This window comes from Neolamprologus brichardi, chromosome 12 (assembly GCF_056152115.1).
Source record: "Neolamprologus brichardi isolate AB-2024 chromosome 12, ASM5615211v1, whole genome shotgun sequence".
In the NCBI taxonomy this organism is placed as follows: domain Eukaryota; kingdom Metazoa; phylum Chordata; class Actinopteri; order Cichliformes; family Cichlidae; genus Neolamprologus; species Neolamprologus brichardi.
Genome location: NC_142115.1, coordinates 26,602,840 through 26,620,850, shown reverse-complemented (window position 1 = coordinate 26,620,850; position 18,011 = coordinate 26,602,840). Strand labels below are relative to the sequence as shown.

Genomic DNA, 18,011 nt, shown 5'->3' with positions numbered 1-18,011 from the left:
AGAACTAAATACCAAAATAATATAAATATCACACACGTGGGAACAGGGCCTCAAGTTAATCTCTGTGCTTGCTACTGGCTGTTGTGTGATTGAATGGGCTATTTGCTGTTTTAATTAACTCTGCTGTTTATTGAGAATTAAGAGGTTGTTGAGGACAGTTCCTTTCATTCCCTGTTTTTTATCTAAAAATGAGCAAACTGACCGATGATCAAGCAGAAAAAGCAGAAATGTGTTAGAAAGCAATGCCTATGTACTGTACTATTAGAATGCTCATTTATTTTGACCTATCTTAAGCAAGATAATAAAATATGCAGGTGTTTATTAAATGTATTCAGATTTATTCCTTTACATATAAAGAAACTTAAAGACCAACGACCGCAGAGTTGTAATGTTTATTCCTGCTAATTTGAATGTTTCTGCAGTATAAATAAACGCATTTCAGTCCTTCCCCACCTCACACCTGTGCTGTGATGCATCCACAACCAGTAAGTCACACATGGTTTATTATTATGGCCTCTCCCTGCATCATAAAACACTTAACTGCCCCGCCTTGACTCACCGCTGCTAATCTATCACCCTGCTTCAGCTGACTGGTGAAGTGTCTGTCATTAAATCAGCCAAGCAGGTGGGGGAATTGGTGAGGTTGGTATAAGAAGACACTGCAAGTTTTACAAGTTCACATCACATCACGCAGACCGTCTTTTTTTCACTTTTGTTGGAGAAAAGTTTGGATGAAGGGATAAAGTAAAAGTCTACACAAATGTGGCCATGCAGCAAATAAAACAGTTTTCAGTTTTCCTTTGTCCTTGTAACAAAGCAATATGGCAAAATGTTAACACGAACAGATGAAATATTGAAAAGTCTAAATTAGTAATAACTACTTTGGAAAAAAAGTGCAATGCTGATTAATTTGATTAATTAATTAATAAGTGCTTTGGAAACATAAAACAGGAAAAAAAAAAAAAAAAGAGGGAAAAACAATGAGAAGGAAATGAAGGATAATAAAAAAATCAGGTCAAAAGTACCAAGATAATGAGGATGAGGCAGAAGTAATAATAAAATAGCAATTATTTTATGGGAAAAAAACTCTTTTAAGTCTTTGAAAAGCTGCCTGAGGCAGTTATTAAACTGAAGTGTGAGGCTTTATTTTTACGGTTATGTTAATTCTAAAACGCTGTTTGTGTGTTTCAGCTGGAGTACGTTGGCTGGCAGTTGAACCTGCAGATGGCTCAGTCCAGCCATGCCAGACTGAAGTCTCCCAGTGCTGTCCTCCAGCTGGGGCTCCAGGGTGAAGACTCTGAGGTATGGACACATACAGACAGTCTGCTTTTCTTATAGCTTTACTTATCTATTGTACACATCCTAAATGCTCCAAGTCTTATTGTGCACTTTGATCACAGAGCTGTTCTTTGTAAATGTCAATTAAGAGGCACCATCAGTCTTTCTCTGTTCTTTTGCTAATCCCTCTGGTCTCTTTCTTGACCCAGAGGTAGACTTGCATCTAGCTCCAGGGTAACTGTAGTGTATGGATCAGAGATCAGGGAGCTTGTTATCAGAAACCTCGTGGGTCTTTTTGTTCTCTTGAGAGACTTATTGTGTGGTTGAAATTGGTCAGTGTGTTGGGGCATTGTTTTGTTACCAGCACTGAATTGTTTGAAAGCTCTGTTGGAATATGATTTAGTCTCTCGCCTGCCTTATTGAGGTCACTAGTGAGTTTCTTCATTAAGATTCTTAATAGGCAAATTTTACCCACAAATAGTAGGAGAAATAATTAAGCAGCAATCTAATTAACCTGAAATATTTGCTCTTCTAAAGGAAAACACCAAGAAGCATGAGCTACATATTGTTTTGACTTTTTGTTTTCTATCAAAGCATTTTCCTGTTTCTATTTATTTTTATTCAGAGTTTGTTTGGATCCCAATTAGCTAAAACCATGTACTTACTCTGATAACTGAGACCTCATAAGCCTCCCTTACTCATTTATTCTTTTTCCACTGGGAGAGGTAGAGCTCTGTAGCTGTAGTGGAAGCAATCAGAACTCAAAAGACAGTGTCTTTTTAAGATTAAATGATTTTCAACCTTTGAAGTTTGAGATTTAATTGAAACATTTCTTAATGATTTAATTCTCCTAACAAGCTCAGCCTCAAACATGAACACATACTTAGTGAAATGTTGTTGATTTTTTTTTTTGAGAAATACTTGAAATGTATTCTGCCGACTATGAGTGTTGCACACGACTTTTGTTTGTTGGCACAGATGCTAAAAATTGATTTTTGGCCTTTGGGCACTTGAACGGTTTCTTGTAAAGCAGTTTTTGTCTCAGAATGGTGAGACTGATTATCCCCACAGCCTGGATAGTGGTGTTCCAGCTGACTAGTCAAGTGTCTTTCTCGCACACTGCTTTGTATTCAGACCCTAGAGAATGTCGGCTCAGTCTAAACGTAGAATTAGGCATGACATATTCAAATTGCTGTCATCTTAAATGCGGCCCTATAGGCGTTAGCCAGAAAGAAATATGTGTTTTGCTTTATCTTTGTGAATGCAACAGCAGTACGTTATTTTTTTTTTTTTTTTGTGGTTTTCTTCTGTGTTCTCCCTAGGCTTTGCAGAAGAGGTATTAATTTATTTAAATCCACTTACACAATTTCCCTTGTGGGAGGAGATAGCTGGGGGGCTAAAACAAGGCTGGTTAAAAGTGTAAAGGGATCAACTTCACTGAACATCATTGAGGTGCACGTTCACCGTTGACCTACAGGGGGCACTGTTGCCTCACAGTTTGGTAAGCAGCCCTCAGGGGCAGTGAAGTGTCTGAGATGGATAAGATTCCTCGTTTAAGTTTGTATTAAGGTACTTTGAGCGTGCACTTTTCTTTTAAATTTCCACTGGTGCTTTCTGATTAGAGTTTCTTGACAGTAAGTTTGTTTGCTTCCAAACTCTGAGAATCCCTCAGTAAAACTTTTGAGATGTCAAAACACTGCCATGACAGAGAAGTAAATTAGTTGTGAATAGAAATGAAATTCTGCTGCAAGTGTCATACTAATTACAGCACAGATTTATAGCACCGTCACTGCTGGCTGTCTAATGGCGAGGGGAAGGGAAAACAGCTAATGGAAGAAAGCAGAGAATTAAGAGGTGACAAGAACAGAAATATTGAAATATAAAGATGAGAGAGGGAGTGAAAACAAGTAAAACAATTAAAGAGGATAGAAATACTGAAGAAAATTGGCATCAAGAACAGAAAGCAAAAGATGTGTAAGGGGATGGCAACAGTGGCACTTTGTGTTTTATTGATTGCTTGGAACCTAAGTGGAGAGTAAGACTCTCTCATCCGACTGGCCTCCTACTTCATTAGCACTCTTCCTGAGGAGGAGGACTGCCAGGGGGCTTCACATCTCATTCTCCAAACTATATGTGACGTACAGTGTATCTGCAGTAGAGTGGATAAGATGTTAGAAGGCATACTTGAAATTAAAAGTGAGTGGAGTGGACTTTTATATTTGTTTCTGTGTTTTATTGAAGTATATAATATCAGGGGAAGATTTTCATAACACCCTCTGTCTCTAAAGTGTGTCGACCAACACGGAATTTATGGATTATAGTTTCTGTTTCAAATAATTGTGTGACTTCACCCGTGTGAGATGCTATTTTCCTCATAACTGAATTTGTATCGGGTTTGGTGAAAAGTTGCTGTTTCAGATATGAAAACCGAGGAAGCACTGCAGTACATCGGCACACAGGCATAAATGTCTTCTCATGCACTCCTTAATATTTCAGGAGTGAGAGCTCTAGTTTACCCTCATAAGGACCGGTGAGATTGGCCTCGTTCAGTGAAGGTATGACGCAAGACCTGTTGCATTGTTATCCCAGTGGGGAGGGGGCTGAGACAGAAAAATGACTTGATTGATCTGCTGTCAAAAGGAAAGAAAAGTTTGGGGGAAAACTTGATGCGAGCAGATGATGGAAGGGAGAAGATCAGGATGCAGCAGAAGGTGATAGCAAGGACAAACAATAGAGAAAAGACTACAAAGAAAACTCGAGAACGGCAACTGAAAGATGAGAGTGAGAATTTGCTGAAATTTTTTATGCAGTTTGCATTAGGCTATGTGAAGTCGTCTTAATAGTCGTGTGTATGGCATGCGACTTCACGACAGGAAGTGTTTCTGAGCTTCTGAGAAACAGGAATGTCTGCTTTTATCTGTATTTCGAGAAGGTTTTTGTTGGCATGCTAGCTAGACTGCAGATAACCCGATTAAACATTTCCAGCTGCATAGACCTTGAGATATAAATGCATAGTTTTTTCCATTTTATGTCAGAGGTGTGTTGTTTGTGAGACTTTTGCCTTTAGAGAAATAATGATGTGTAAAACAGATACTGCCTGTCTACCCAGCATCTGCTGTATGCATACTGGACTGCTTGAGTTTGTAGCACCACATGGACATCTCCCTTTCATTATCCAAGTTGCTGAGTTTATCCTTCGGTGCAAAACTTTTTGAAAATCTTCAAATATGCCGGTAGGTTATGAATGAAAGAAAATGACAAAAAAAATAAGATTCTTAGTTTCAGAAATTTATGCATTTGCATCTCTAGTACAACAAACCGACATGCCAACAAACCAGATGGCACAATTTTGTACAGCAGCAGAGACAAAAACGTAAGTGTTGAAAACTTGAGGAAGTGAGATCTTTTTTTAGCCATATGTTTTCATGATCACACCATGACTGGGCCACAAAGTATTTAACAAGATATCATTATTTTTCTGTGATTATTGAATTTGTGAAAAGACACAGCTCACAGAAAGCAAACATGCAAGAGGAGAATATTTCAATAATAGATAAAAGAAAGGCAAAGATAAAAAGGGCGCTGAAAGTAAAACATTAAAGTGGATTATTCTTGAACTAAACTGCAGGAACTCTGCATTATTCACAGTTGAAGATAATCTTTATTTATCTTATTTATCTCTGAGGTGCGGAAACACTGGCTGCCTCTCAAAAGCAAACGATTTGAACGCAAAGCAGACAGTGTGAAAAACGAAGTAAAGTTAATGCTTTCACAGGAGTTATGAGGGTAAGTAGCAGCCATGTACTGTTTATTAAATCAACTAGTTGTCAAGCATGGTGTTGGAGGTGTGACGATTTTGGTTTGTTCTGCAGCCACAGCAACCTCATAGTCACTGAGTCGACTCCTCTGTCTAATGTGAGGCCATCTGTCCGACAGCTGAAGCTAGGCAATATTTTGTTTTGGTACAGGGCAATCATGTCAAGCGTACCGGCAACAGAATGGTTGAAAAACAAAATAGTCAAGGTGTTGCAGTTGTCCGGTCAAAGTCAAGACCTCATCCTGACTTAAGTGCTGTGCCAGGACCTTAAGAGAGCTGTGGGGAAACAAATGACCTCAATAAACTGAAGCTGTAAAAAAGAGCCAAAATTCCTTCACAATGATTGAACGACTAATAAAGTCACACAGCAAACAATTCAGGTTATTTCTGCTAAAGCTGGTTTTGTTTAATCTCGGGGTTTGTTTAATCACACTAAATAAATAATGGCATTATGTGATGTAATGTGCCATATGTTGTTGATCTGACCTGGCACTGAATTAATTTTTAGACCATTACGAGTAGATTTTTTAAAACTTATGCCCTGTATAAAACATTTAAATTGACAGATAGTGTACCTTCATTTTACCATGACTGTGATCATATTTAGGAATTGTGTTTGACATCGTATAGAAGAAAGATTGTCTGAATCTCAGTGTTTAGACCAGAGTGAAGCCGGAGTTTTTAGAGCACAAGAATTATTTGTACATATTCCAACTTCATTATTTGAAATTTTGGGCATGTTTGGTATTGGCAGCCATAATTTCTAAAGTATATGTATGAGACAAAAAAAAATAAAGACACAGTATCAAACGATCCTTTTAAGCATATGATGTAAGGTAAGCATTTGCAGGGCCATTAGTCATACTCAAAATATTTGGCCACAGAATAAGCAGCTTAGTGTAAACACGTCAATCAGTTGCACTATTAATTTGTGCGGCACAACACTTTGGGAATAGGACAGAGAGAAAACCCACTTCTGATGGAGGCTTTTTGAGGAGGCTTTAAATGAGTGAGTGGATATTACATCCTTAGCAGTGCTTAAAGGAGCACACTGGGTCTTTTTCTGTTTTGAAACGCTCGGATAAATAATTTGAGGAAAAGACAGATATTCCATGGAGGAAAGTACAAGTGGCTATACTGAAGTGGGCACAGCCTGCATTTGTTTAAAATTTTTGTTAGCTTGTAAAACAATATTACAAATTAGCCTTTTGACCCCTTTTAGTGGTGCTACTTGCGACCACCTTAAGATAGACTGATTCATTTAAAAAACCTTTGGATGCTTAAGTTTGTTTTCTAAACGTAGATTCATAAAACGGAAATTCTGATGTCTTAAAATTAAAATCTTTTACTGCTCTTGGTGTCTGTCTCTATCTTTTGGCATTAGGATGAGCCACTGCCCTGCTGACCAAAGGCTAGGGTGAAAATTATAATACGGAACATCCACTTGCAAGGCAGACTCTGTCCATTTTAATATTTATTGTGCACATGCTAGGCTGCAAAAGCACGGGGTAAGAGCTAGTGAGCTAATGTACCCTCTACATGCTGGCTCCGACTTCAAAGGATATCTTTGCTTGATAGCTTCAGACAGACTTGATGAGAATTGATAAAGCAAAGCTCTTCTGAGTTTTTAAGCCTCAAAGGGGAAAAAATGTACTAAATGCAGCTTTGAGACAAATCCCAGACTTTTCCCAACAGACTTTTCTTATGTTCTTCCTATGGCCTATTCAATCAAAAACTTGTAAGCGGGAATAGCTTTTCCCCTAGAGCTGGAGTTTCCACTGGACGCCGCCCAAGTACTTGTTTCATTCAGTCTTGTTGCTTTTCATTTCACTGTGGGGCTCAAGTGACTGGTTGATACAACACCTTGCTGGCCTTAGAGCCTCAATCCTGATAAGGAAATCTCACTCTAAAAACTTTTAACGATAAAAATAAAATGTTTCTTTAAACTCAGACAGTTTTAACAAACCTAGCGATGTCCTCCCCATTATAAATAGAGGGAAAGCAAATATACACATGAAGAAGAGAAGAGGAGAAGCTCAAACTAGAGGAGGATCTTCTCTAAGTGTCTGTCACCTGAGATAATAGGAATTTGTTTTGGGTTTTTTTGTCATTTCTAATTATAAAGTGAAAGTTTGACGTTTTTTGAAGTGAAGTTTTTTTATTGATTAACTTTAACAGATGTTTAGTTTGATAAAAGGAGCAATTTGAGAATTTTACTTTGGGCTTCAGAAAACGAGGATTTATCACAGTTTGTGACAGTTTGTAGACGAATCAATTAATTGATTGAAAAATGTAGCTAGAGTAAGTGTAGAGAAAATACTTTCTTACTTAAAAGAAGTTCAGAGGTTAGAGATTAGGGTCAGCACCTCTGATCTCATAGAGATACAGTATTTCACTCCAGGTAATTTCATTCCACTAACTGATTTGATTTTTATTAACAAGTATCTCCTCTGGTCCTCTTTTCAATGTCTGGGCTCGCTTTAGACCTCACAATCTCAGCTTTTTGCTATATAAATCGTGTTTAAATGCATCTGTCATATAAACTGCACTCACCTGTTTCTTAAATGTCACAGAGTACAAACAGATCACTATAGTATATCACAAAACTGTAACCAAAGTAAAACAGTCAACAGTCCATTTCTCTGGAAAGGGAACAATTGAGCTTGTTTTGCCTCACTGTTCCTGAAGGATGGTGGATGATGCTGTGGTAGTTTAAACAGCTCTCAATAAAATTTGGACTCGGAAGAGCGGCTTCTTTCTCGTAGGCAGAGTGTTTCTAAACATCAAATAAGCACACTGTTAATTGCGCTCATTCGTACGCAAGTGCTTGTTTTCAGAAAGAGCATATTTCTGATTCCCGATTCACATTTCTGGGTCTTATTCTGTCTGATTCCTCCAAATTTGCATTGTTTTACTCAAGTCCACGCTTTCAGCGCTTTTCCTTTTTATCGATCCCCAAATAAATTTCACGACCTACTTTTTTTCCTCTCCTATCATTTATTTGTGATTTTTTTTATGAGTGAATCTCATAAATTTGTATTATTATTTTTTTGTGTGTCAAGTTGTCCCTAGCTAGCTCCAAACTATAAGCCAACTAAATGTAGTTTGTGGAAACCTGCTTGTTTTTCTTATCAGGGCATCCAACATGAAAGAGTGTTTTTGTTGTGTGATTCTAATTTATTTTCTCTGTTTTGGCTTATAGCACCGGTGCTGTAATGAAGGAGGAATGAAAGCTCTGTGCTCGAAAGCACACAACAATACACACTCGGCACACGTTTTGAGCCCTCTCAGTGAAGGCTGTGACTTTATTTATTAACACTGTGTGATGAGGCACGCAATTAAACATCCCTTTTTGACTTCTGCGAGGAGGTGCTGTGATCAGAGCCTCCCTGAACATCCCTGCTTGCCTCACGAGTCTCTGTCAAACCGGCATCACGAGGATGCGGGGCAAACTTTAAACGCAATTCAAAGTCCTCCTAACAAGTTACGTAAGGCCTCATTCTTGCCTCCCACATGCTGTCGTCATGTAGACCCAAAAAACAACTCATCCGGTGTAGATCCAACCTTTTCATTTTTCCATTTGAGGGATTACATGGCCCAATCAATATATTTGAGAGCTTTGATGTAAATGGTACCACGTTCAAATCCTTCACACCAAGCCACCCACCAGCCGGGAAGGACAAAAGCAGCTTTGTCTCAGTCTCTACTTGCCTTGCTCTACATGTCCCAAGATGCTTTGTTGCTTTGTGTGCACATCTTTTTAAGGGTCTCCCTTTTTCTCTCCATCTCTCTCTGTCTCGTTCTCCATCTCTCCCTCGCCCTTCCACTTTCCCACTGGTGATTTGTTTTTCTTCTCTGGGATTTGGGATCCCATTCATTCAGAGTGCATTGTTCAGCTCTTATCCATTCTAGTGGATGGGCCCCGAGATGCAGAATGGGTGACTGTGGGTGCTCTCGTCTCTGCCTTCGCTCTCTCGCTCTCTCTCTCTCTTTCTCCCCCCAACTTCTCGCCACCCCACTCCTTGCTGGTTGCCATACGATGATGTCATGGCTCCCATTTGCTCCGGGGGTACCCATTGATTCGATCTCCCCATTACACACTCTCTATATCTCTCCTGTCCACCCCGCTCTCTCCCCAACCTCCACTCCTGTTTTCCTCAGCCAATCCCCTTCCCAAATTCTTTCGCCTCTTAAAAGGCGCCTGGGGGATTTGGGTATGTTTGGATGTTGTTTAGCACACCCACGGTACATGCTTGACACCCAGATAGGCGAACCGTCAACCCTGCAAATCCAACTGCAACTTCCACTTAAATCTCATTGATTTAACGTCCCCCTTTTATTCTCACATCTCCCACTCCTGTGATCAGCTTTTATTTCTCTTTGGTTATTCAGCCTGTTTTGTTTTACACCCAGTTTGTGAAGTAATCATTAATCCCCTGTTAATCTGTTGGCCATTTTGTGGAAGCTGGTGGAAATGCTTAAGAGTGCCATTTTCAGATGTGCGTGTGTGTTTTTTCTGTTCGTCGTTTCATTTTTTTTTGGCATTTATTTTTGAGAAGATGCTCTGCCACTTGGCTGAACTATTTGAGTTTAAACAAGACGCACTGATTGCAGAAGGATAGAGCCAAATCACATCCATTCATTCCAGTGAAAGTTATCTGATAGGCATACAGAATGAAAAGGCTGTTTTTGCTTTATTCAAATGCCAGATATTGATAGTAATGTAGACACATCGTCGCATCAGGAACAGGTTTGGATGTTTATTCTTCTGGTTTCTATTGTATTTGTCGCTGTGTTCTTTTGTTTTCCGAGCTGTCTTTGTCGGCTTGCATCACACTGTGACGAGATGTAATCACAATGAAAGGATCTGAGCTATAGGCTTTTTGCCTGCCTTGAAATAATGATTATAATGAGTGGGTTGCAGCCTGACACTGCTGTCGTCTGACTTGCAATGATAGGGCAAAGACTGCTCCCTCAGCCTATATCAACAAATTGTCACCAGTTTCTTATTGAATGCCCACCCTCTTTGATGATACACTGGTATTTGACTGTTGAAAGATAAAGAAGTACTTTTGAAATTACTTTATATGTTCAGAGTGGAATTTATTTGCTTCACCTGCACCATGGGTATAGATGTATACACAGTACACATGTATAGACGTATATGGATTCAATTAGGCTCTTGACTGCAACTGTAAAGCACCAGTGGAACACCAAATGTTGCTCCTGCTGTGCAGACAGCTGTATTGACTGATCAGAAGCATATGCGATCCGTTGCATTTGTGAGATGGACAAATAAACACGATTTTCTACAAAACCTGTTTTCTTATTTAACAAAAACGAATCAAGCATCTCAAATGGTGTCTAAAAACAGGAAGCCATACAAGAAATGGCCATTTTAAATACACACAAGTATTGTACTGTAATACACAACATCTCTGTCTGTGTGTTGCAAGTACATCTTAGGTGGCTGATGGTACATCTCAGAGATCATGATGTCATCATGTTTCCTAGCAACCACTTAGTAATAGGCTAAAATGACCTCTTTTGTGCCTATATGTACCTACAGCTCTCTAAAAAGCTTTGAGTCATTTTCATTTCATAGTCAGCTGCACCAAGAGGCCAAACGCTACTGTAGCATGGATGTGTAATGATTAAAGAATAAAGAAATATAACCCCAATCCAAAAAACAAACAAAAAAACGCTGGGACGCTGTGTAAAAAGGTAAATAATCACAGAAAGTGCTTATTTTCAAACCTCATTAACTCATATTTTATTTACAATAGAACATAAAAACATATTAAATGTCTAAACTAAGGAAATGAACATTTTAACAAACAAGGTTATTTCACTTTTGACGGCAGTAGCATGTCTCAAAACGTTGGGAAAGGGCCACATTTACCATTGTGTCACTTCCACTTTTCTTTTAACAGCCTGTAAATGTCTGAAGTCAGTTTCTGGACTTTTGGGAGAGGAAAGATGTCCAAGTCTTTTTTGTTGTATTTTTCATTTCCTGATGCATGAAGTTTTAGTTGGTGACAGGTCTGGACTGCAGGTCCACCTCTTCTACTGCAAAGCCATGGTGGTGTAGTAGCGGCAGTATTTGGTTTATCATTGTCTTGCTGAAATATGTAAGGCTTTCCAAGGGAGAGATGTTGTCTGGATGGGAGCATATGTTGCTCTAAAACCTGTATATACCTTTCAGCACTGATGGCACCTTTCCAAATGTGCAAGCTGCTAGGTCCATAGGCATTAATGCATCCCCATACGATCAGAGATGCAGCCTTTTGAACTGAGCACTGATAACAAGCCAGATGGTCTCTCTGTAATTTTTAGCATGGAGGACGAGATGTTTTCCAAAAATAATTTCAAATTTTGATTAATTTGACCACAGAACAGTTTTCCACTTTTCCTCAGTTCATTTAAAATGAGCTCTGGCCCAAAGAAGCATGTTCTTATATAACTTCTTCTTTGCTTGATAGCACTTTAACCGGCATTTTTTGGATTGCACAGCAAACTGTATCAATCAAATCATCAAGTCCATGCAGTGTTTTCCATCATGCCTGATTTTTAATACAGTGCAAGCCAGAAGTGACGGGCATCCACTATTTTTGTTTAACTTTGTCTTTTGCGTGCAGAGATTTCTCCAGATTCTCTGAATACTTTGATGATATTATACTGTAGATGATAAGTTTTTCAAAGAATTTTCAATTTTATGTTTAGGGGCTTTATTCTGAAATTGTTGCACAGTTTGTAGACAGACCATCAGAAACAATAAAATCTCTGTTTGAATACTTGTTTTCTGTGTTCTATTGTAAATAAGACAAAAGTTTGTGAGATTTGCAAATCATTGCATTCTGGGTTTTTCTATTGTTCGTTTTTTTACATTTTGCAAAACATCTCTGTGTTTTCAAAATTGGGGTTTTAAGTGAAAACTACACTTGACCTTAAACTGAATACCTGTTTTTCTCCTTCCTTTTGATGCTTACATTTTTAGGTTTCCACCCAGCCGTGTTCAATAAATAGATTTTGTATTTTGGCATTAACTATAGAACAGGAAAGAAGCGAGAACACTTCATTGTCTCTTCTCATAGCTACAGTATTTGTTGATGACACCATATTTATATCTGGCTTTGTGTTGTTCGGTCGAGATGGAATGTTGCTGTATTGGAAGGATCACGGCTATTGTCTCCTGCAAGCTGTACTGTAAACTGCCCCTCAACCCACCCCACCCCATATCTCTTTTTCTGTCTCTCTCTCACACGCACATTTCAGTACTCCCCCTTCTCTTTCCTTGTGTATGAGAGCGACAGTGTCTACATACCATAGGGGCACAGGGTGGCTGCCTTGGTAATCATCTAGGGCTGCCACATAGCAGAAAGAAGCAGCCCTGCAGTGGTGAATAGCAGCCGTTACTCGTCCTCTGCGAGCCTCTCTCTCTCTCCTTAACGGACCCAGCTCATTTACCCATGACCTCCACTCTAACCTTGTGCCAACTTAATACATTAAAATGCCTACTGTTTCAAAATGGAGGCCCTGGCTGAAGGGGTTGAGTGCCTCTCATGCTCAAATCTGGCACACCAAGCCTTAGTTAAGGCCCGTGCTATAAGATGTTGGCTAGCTGCACTTCTTCCTCAACTCACCCCACACACATTTAGATGATTAAGGTTTGACACAGATTTTTTTTAGCTGTGCTGTCTCGATATCATGTTGTAGTAAGCAGATTCAGAGGTGAGCATCGGGTCTGATGGAGGAAACTTTAAATTTGCTTGTACAACTTGGGGCTTGTCAAACGTGGGGGTTTTATGCAAAAGGAGCCCAAAATTTAGAGCTCTTAAATTAGTTCACATCATGCAGTCAATATATAGTCTTTGCAGCTTTCCTGTGGTAGCTGCACATCAGTGGGAACATTATTTCCCAGACCTGTTGGAAAGGAGACCGAGTGTATGAGCTTGGCAGCAGAGACTGGTACATGACATGGCATCTTCCCTGTTTCTGCATATCAGGCGAGGGTACCTAGCTGCCACCACCATAATGATCCTGTTATGGCTCACAAGCGGCTCGTGTTCCTTGGCTTGTTTGTCTTGGCGCTTGAGCTGATCGTGTCTCCATTTTCCCTGGCTCGCAGCGTCAAGCCTCCTGATTTAGATGCTCTTAAACATGAGTGTTGTGGGTTTAAAAAAAGAACGCGGTATGAATTTGAGGAAATAACGGACTGTGTTAGATCAGCATGTGGGTGAAAACGCAAGGAACTGCAGCTGTTCTATACAAGCTGATGATGTGAGCTTCTAACAAAGTGTTAATGAGAAGTATATACAAGCAATTAGTGTGTTTCCTGCAGGTGCTCTGCATGTTAGAAAGGACAACTGTGGAAAAATATCCTGACCTGATTCTCCCAAAATTGTCTTCCTTGACAGTTTTACTGGTATTAACAATAAGCTCAATGAGTGCAGCTCAGTGAACAAACACTCATTAAGCTTCTACTTTGTCAGGAAGGCACCAGAAGAGCATTGTTTATGTCTGCAGTGCTGCCAGACGCATTTAAATGGTTTAATAAAGTCATTCAGTAATTGTTCATGAGAAATTCAAACGTGGCTTCAAGTTACACACGACTTGCTTCAGCTCCACATGATGCACAACGCAGTGCCAGCATTTAGTTGCCTTGAGTTTGTGGAAAATAACTTTAGGGTAGATGAATTTTTAACTCATTTTTCGTTCCAATACTCATTGCATTAGTAGTCATTAATTTAAAGTTAACATTACATCATAAATAAAGTTGTGTTATTGAAGAATTTGGATAAATACATAAATGTGATCAATACTAATATTTATGAGAAATACACGGCTTGTTCTTCGACTGCTGTTTCAGCTGTCGAATGCATTTGAGGTAAAGTAATTCACTAGAAGTACTTGAAATTTTATTTTGAAATGCTTCTGCTGAGAGTTTGAACTCAAAATCTGTGCTGAAGATGAGCTCCGTCAGCACTGAGCAAGATTTGTGACTTCTTAACTCAAACCCAATCCAGTGAGTAGCTTGGACAAGTGTGATGCTGAAAATTGGACAAACTTTGACTGATTTCAATTGAACTTCTAAAAAGTCTGATTCATTTATTTAGTTTTTAATTAGGGAAGATTTTACTGCTTAAAAATTAAGCTGCTTAAAAACAACATATCAGACTACCCTTGTGCCCTCGACTTTAAATAAAATAATTTAGGCTGTATTCCAAAAAATCTTCTTCACCTGTTTAAGGCATTTTAATTGTATCTCATTGGTGTGGGCATAGCCTAAATGAGCTGAAAGCATTGCGAGGGTTGATCTGAAAATCAGATGCTGAATAGCACTGGATAGACGTCCACACAGGCAGCATTTCCTCTGCCCACGGATAAGCTGCCAGCTCCAGTCATTCCAGTTCAGGACTCAGTAATTTTTAGGTGCTTAATATGATTTGCGTCCTTTCAGTGTCACCCTCCAACTAAGCAACGTGGGCGGTGTCAACAAACAATGTGAAAGCACCAGGCTACTTCCAGACAGGTGCCATTATAATAGGATATACTGTACTTGTTGCTTTTTTGCTGTTAAATCTGTTTCCACTTCCACATTAGTTACATTTCTCCAACTATTCTTGCCTTTGTTTACAGTTTGGCCTTTGTCAGTGTTTATAAGTCCTGATGGCCCAGTCGTTTTAAAAAGAGTGTTATATAACTCCCCCAAACCCTGGTTTTGGTGCCAATATCAAGCATCATCAACTTGCAAAACTTTAAAGTTGTGCTTTATATACACTCACTGGCTACTAAAGGTGTTAGGTAAACCTGTTCAACTGGTCTTTAATGGATGTATCTAATTAGCCAGTCACATAGAAAGGTGATTTAAATTACTGGACATTGTTGGTGCCGAACCAACTGGTCTGACTGTTTAAAAAGCTATTAATCTACAGAGATTTTCCTGTACAACCACTTCAGTGGTTTACAGACGCATTTCTGAAACAGAGAAAATATCCAGTGAATAGTAGTTCTGTGGGCAAAAATACCTTGTTGATGTCAGAGGTCAGAGGAGAATGTCCAGACTTCTTCAAGCTAGTGGGAAGGAAACAGTAACCTAAATAGCCTCTTGTTACAACCAAAGTATGCAGGAGTAACTCTGAATGCACAATACATCAAGTCTTGTGTTCACTCAGTGAATACCTGTATACTTGGCCCTTTTTCAGACCCTTTCAATTTTGTAATATTTAATATGCACCTTAATTAATTTAATATATTTCACATTAATTTAAACACACCACTCTATATTGTATTAATTTTCTCACAGTAAAACTTACAGAACAGTATATTTGGGTATATAAAATATACAATAAAAATATATAAGCACTGACAGACTCAGGTCTTTGTGGAAATTTTGCTACAAGCTTGGCACAGCTTTCTTTTGGGTTTTTTCCTTTTCTTCTTGGCAAAATCAGCCAGACTCTTGGCTGGGATGGGGAGTGTTGATGTACAGACCTTTTAGGGAGTTTATTAATAATACTTTTTTTTTTTTTAATTCGAAAGCTTGTTTTGCTTTATTTATTTTTTTATAAATCATTATCAGTTATCATGATAATTGTAACTAATAAAAACAGATTTTTTTTAAAGAAATAAATGAATCATTTCATGCAAATGTGACAGTTTTCTACAACCAGAAGTAATCACAGCAAATTTTATAAAATATTATACTTGTGGAACATTATTGCACCGTAGTGAACATATCACAGTCCTGTACTAGTCTTATGCTGTTGCACATGTTTACATATTTATATGAATTATAATCCCAACATCCTTTACTTCCCTTCATCCTTTGATTGTGTTGAACAGAATGAATGAGATGGGGAATGTACCATGTGCAATTGGCGAGGAAGCTATTTTTGGCTGCACTGAAGGATGAGCCAGTTACATCTAAATAGACGAGGAATGATTCTTCCATCAGTGGTGAAAAAGCCACTTTTTTCCCACTCCATCATTGCCGATGTCTCGTCTACACCAATCTAAATGTATCTTACCAACTTTGCAATCACTTATCCTTCTTTTTCCATCTCTTTTTGTCTTCTTCTAACAGGTTATTTTTCCTTGTACCATCTTAATGAACATATTCCCTTCTGCCCGGCTCCTTCATCTGTGCGATAATTGCAGCAAGCATCGCATTGTTATCAGAAGCCCATGACAATTTGTGTTTGAGAGAATTACATTTGTCACCTGCTATTAACAATATGGAGCTATTTAATTAAGAGGACACAGACTCACAGGAACAGATGTGAGGTTGGTGCTATATGCTGCCATCATTGCATCTTAGTGTTCAGACAGTGTGGGACTAGAGTGTTCATTATTTGCACCAGCAGATTTTGTTTTCTAGGAAAGGCAAATGTAGGAACTTGAAATAGGTTTATAGATTTAAACACAGAATATTAATTTGTTGATTATCTTTTTTTAAGATTAATTTCGGTCTGTCTGAACTTCTGCAAATAATACATTTAAGGGTTCATGTTTTTTGTTGAAGACATGTCCAAACTCACAAACATGCACAGCCACAAGCAGCAGGCAGAAGATCAATTCTTAAACTCTCTGTTCATTTTTCACGCAACAAGCAGAACACCATCTGACTATTTTACTATTTTACAGAATAGACAATCTTAAATATGTTTATATTGTCTATTCTGTAAAATAGTCAGATGTCTATTCATATTAATGTACAGAATTCACCTGCTTGCTGATACTACTGCACATTCACCCAATGTATATACTATATATATATATATATAATGTTCTTCCTCTACCTCCCCTCCCCCCCCCCATTTTTGCACATGTCGAGGAGCGTGTCAGGCTACATTTCACTGTGTGTTATACTTGTATAACTATGCATGTGACAAATAAAGAACCATGAACACATTTTGAGACTAGAAGTGTTTGCATGTACCTCTGTCAGTGTGGTCAGAGGGAACATCTATATTAACTCTCTAAAATCCACATATATTCAATGGCTAATTATATAAAACAGATGAAAGATTACTTAAACATTTCAGTTGATTAAAAAAAAAATTGCAGATTATTAATTTTTCTTGAACACAAATAAGCTTTTCATCTTCTCAGCTCTACAGTTATTCACCTTTGTGCTATATTTAATATTTGCGCTCTGGCTGTTCTCTTATTTGAAATGATCTGTGCCCGCCCCACCCCGTGTTTTAAAGAAAAAGGTGCACAATGTTTCCTTCGGCAGGGATGAGTGGTTTGCTTGACTAATGTGACAAACCTCTACCTGTGTAGCATGAAGACAAACCTCAGCGCACAACAGGTATAAATGTTGCATCTTCCCTCGGAGAATGATTGGAGTTTGAGTTTTTAAATATTGCATGATTGTCCTCATTGTGAGCACGAGGTGATTACAGGTGTCTATCACAACAAAGGAAATATTGCAGTGCGTTGAAAGAGCCTTTGTTTCGGTGTAGACAGCACACTGAGTCATATTTGAACTTGTTTACACGTCTGCCTGTCTGTTTCCTGATAATGTGGGTCAGAGAAAATCCATCAAGGCAGCGAGAAAAAGAGACAGAAAGAAAATAGTATTCCTTATTCCACATGTGGCTGTCAGCCTGCTTGTCAGTCTGTGTACTCTTTTCTGTTATCACAGTCTGTAATACCTCTTATTAGCTCCAGGTCCTAGCTATCCAGCTATATTTTGTTTGCAGCTTTTGCAACCGTGTCAGTTCCCCTGTAGCATATCTGATGGGAGTCGAGCACTCAGTTCTTTGTTTAGAGGCTGCACTATGAATTATAGATACAGGAAGCTCCTCCGATATGTCACCTTCTTAGGCTTGGTGGAACACACACTTGAGAGCGCTAGACTCGATGCAGACACACAAACACACAGAGAAGCACACCATTTGAGGTGAAT

The 18,011-nt window shown here is 38.7% G+C and overlaps 1 protein-coding gene across 1 annotated transcript in view; it reads left to right on the top strand.

Annotated features, from left to right (window-relative positions):
* commd10 (COMM domain containing 10) overlaps positions 1-18,011 on the top strand; it is a 64,297-nt gene that overhangs the window by 6,177 nt on the left and 40,109 nt on the right. The window contains exon 5 of the mRNA XM_006789887.3: positions 1,192-1,302. Within this exon, the coding sequence (XP_006789950.1) occupies positions 1,192-1,302 (111 nt within the window). The remainder of the gene's footprint in view (positions 1-1,191; positions 1,303-18,011) is intronic.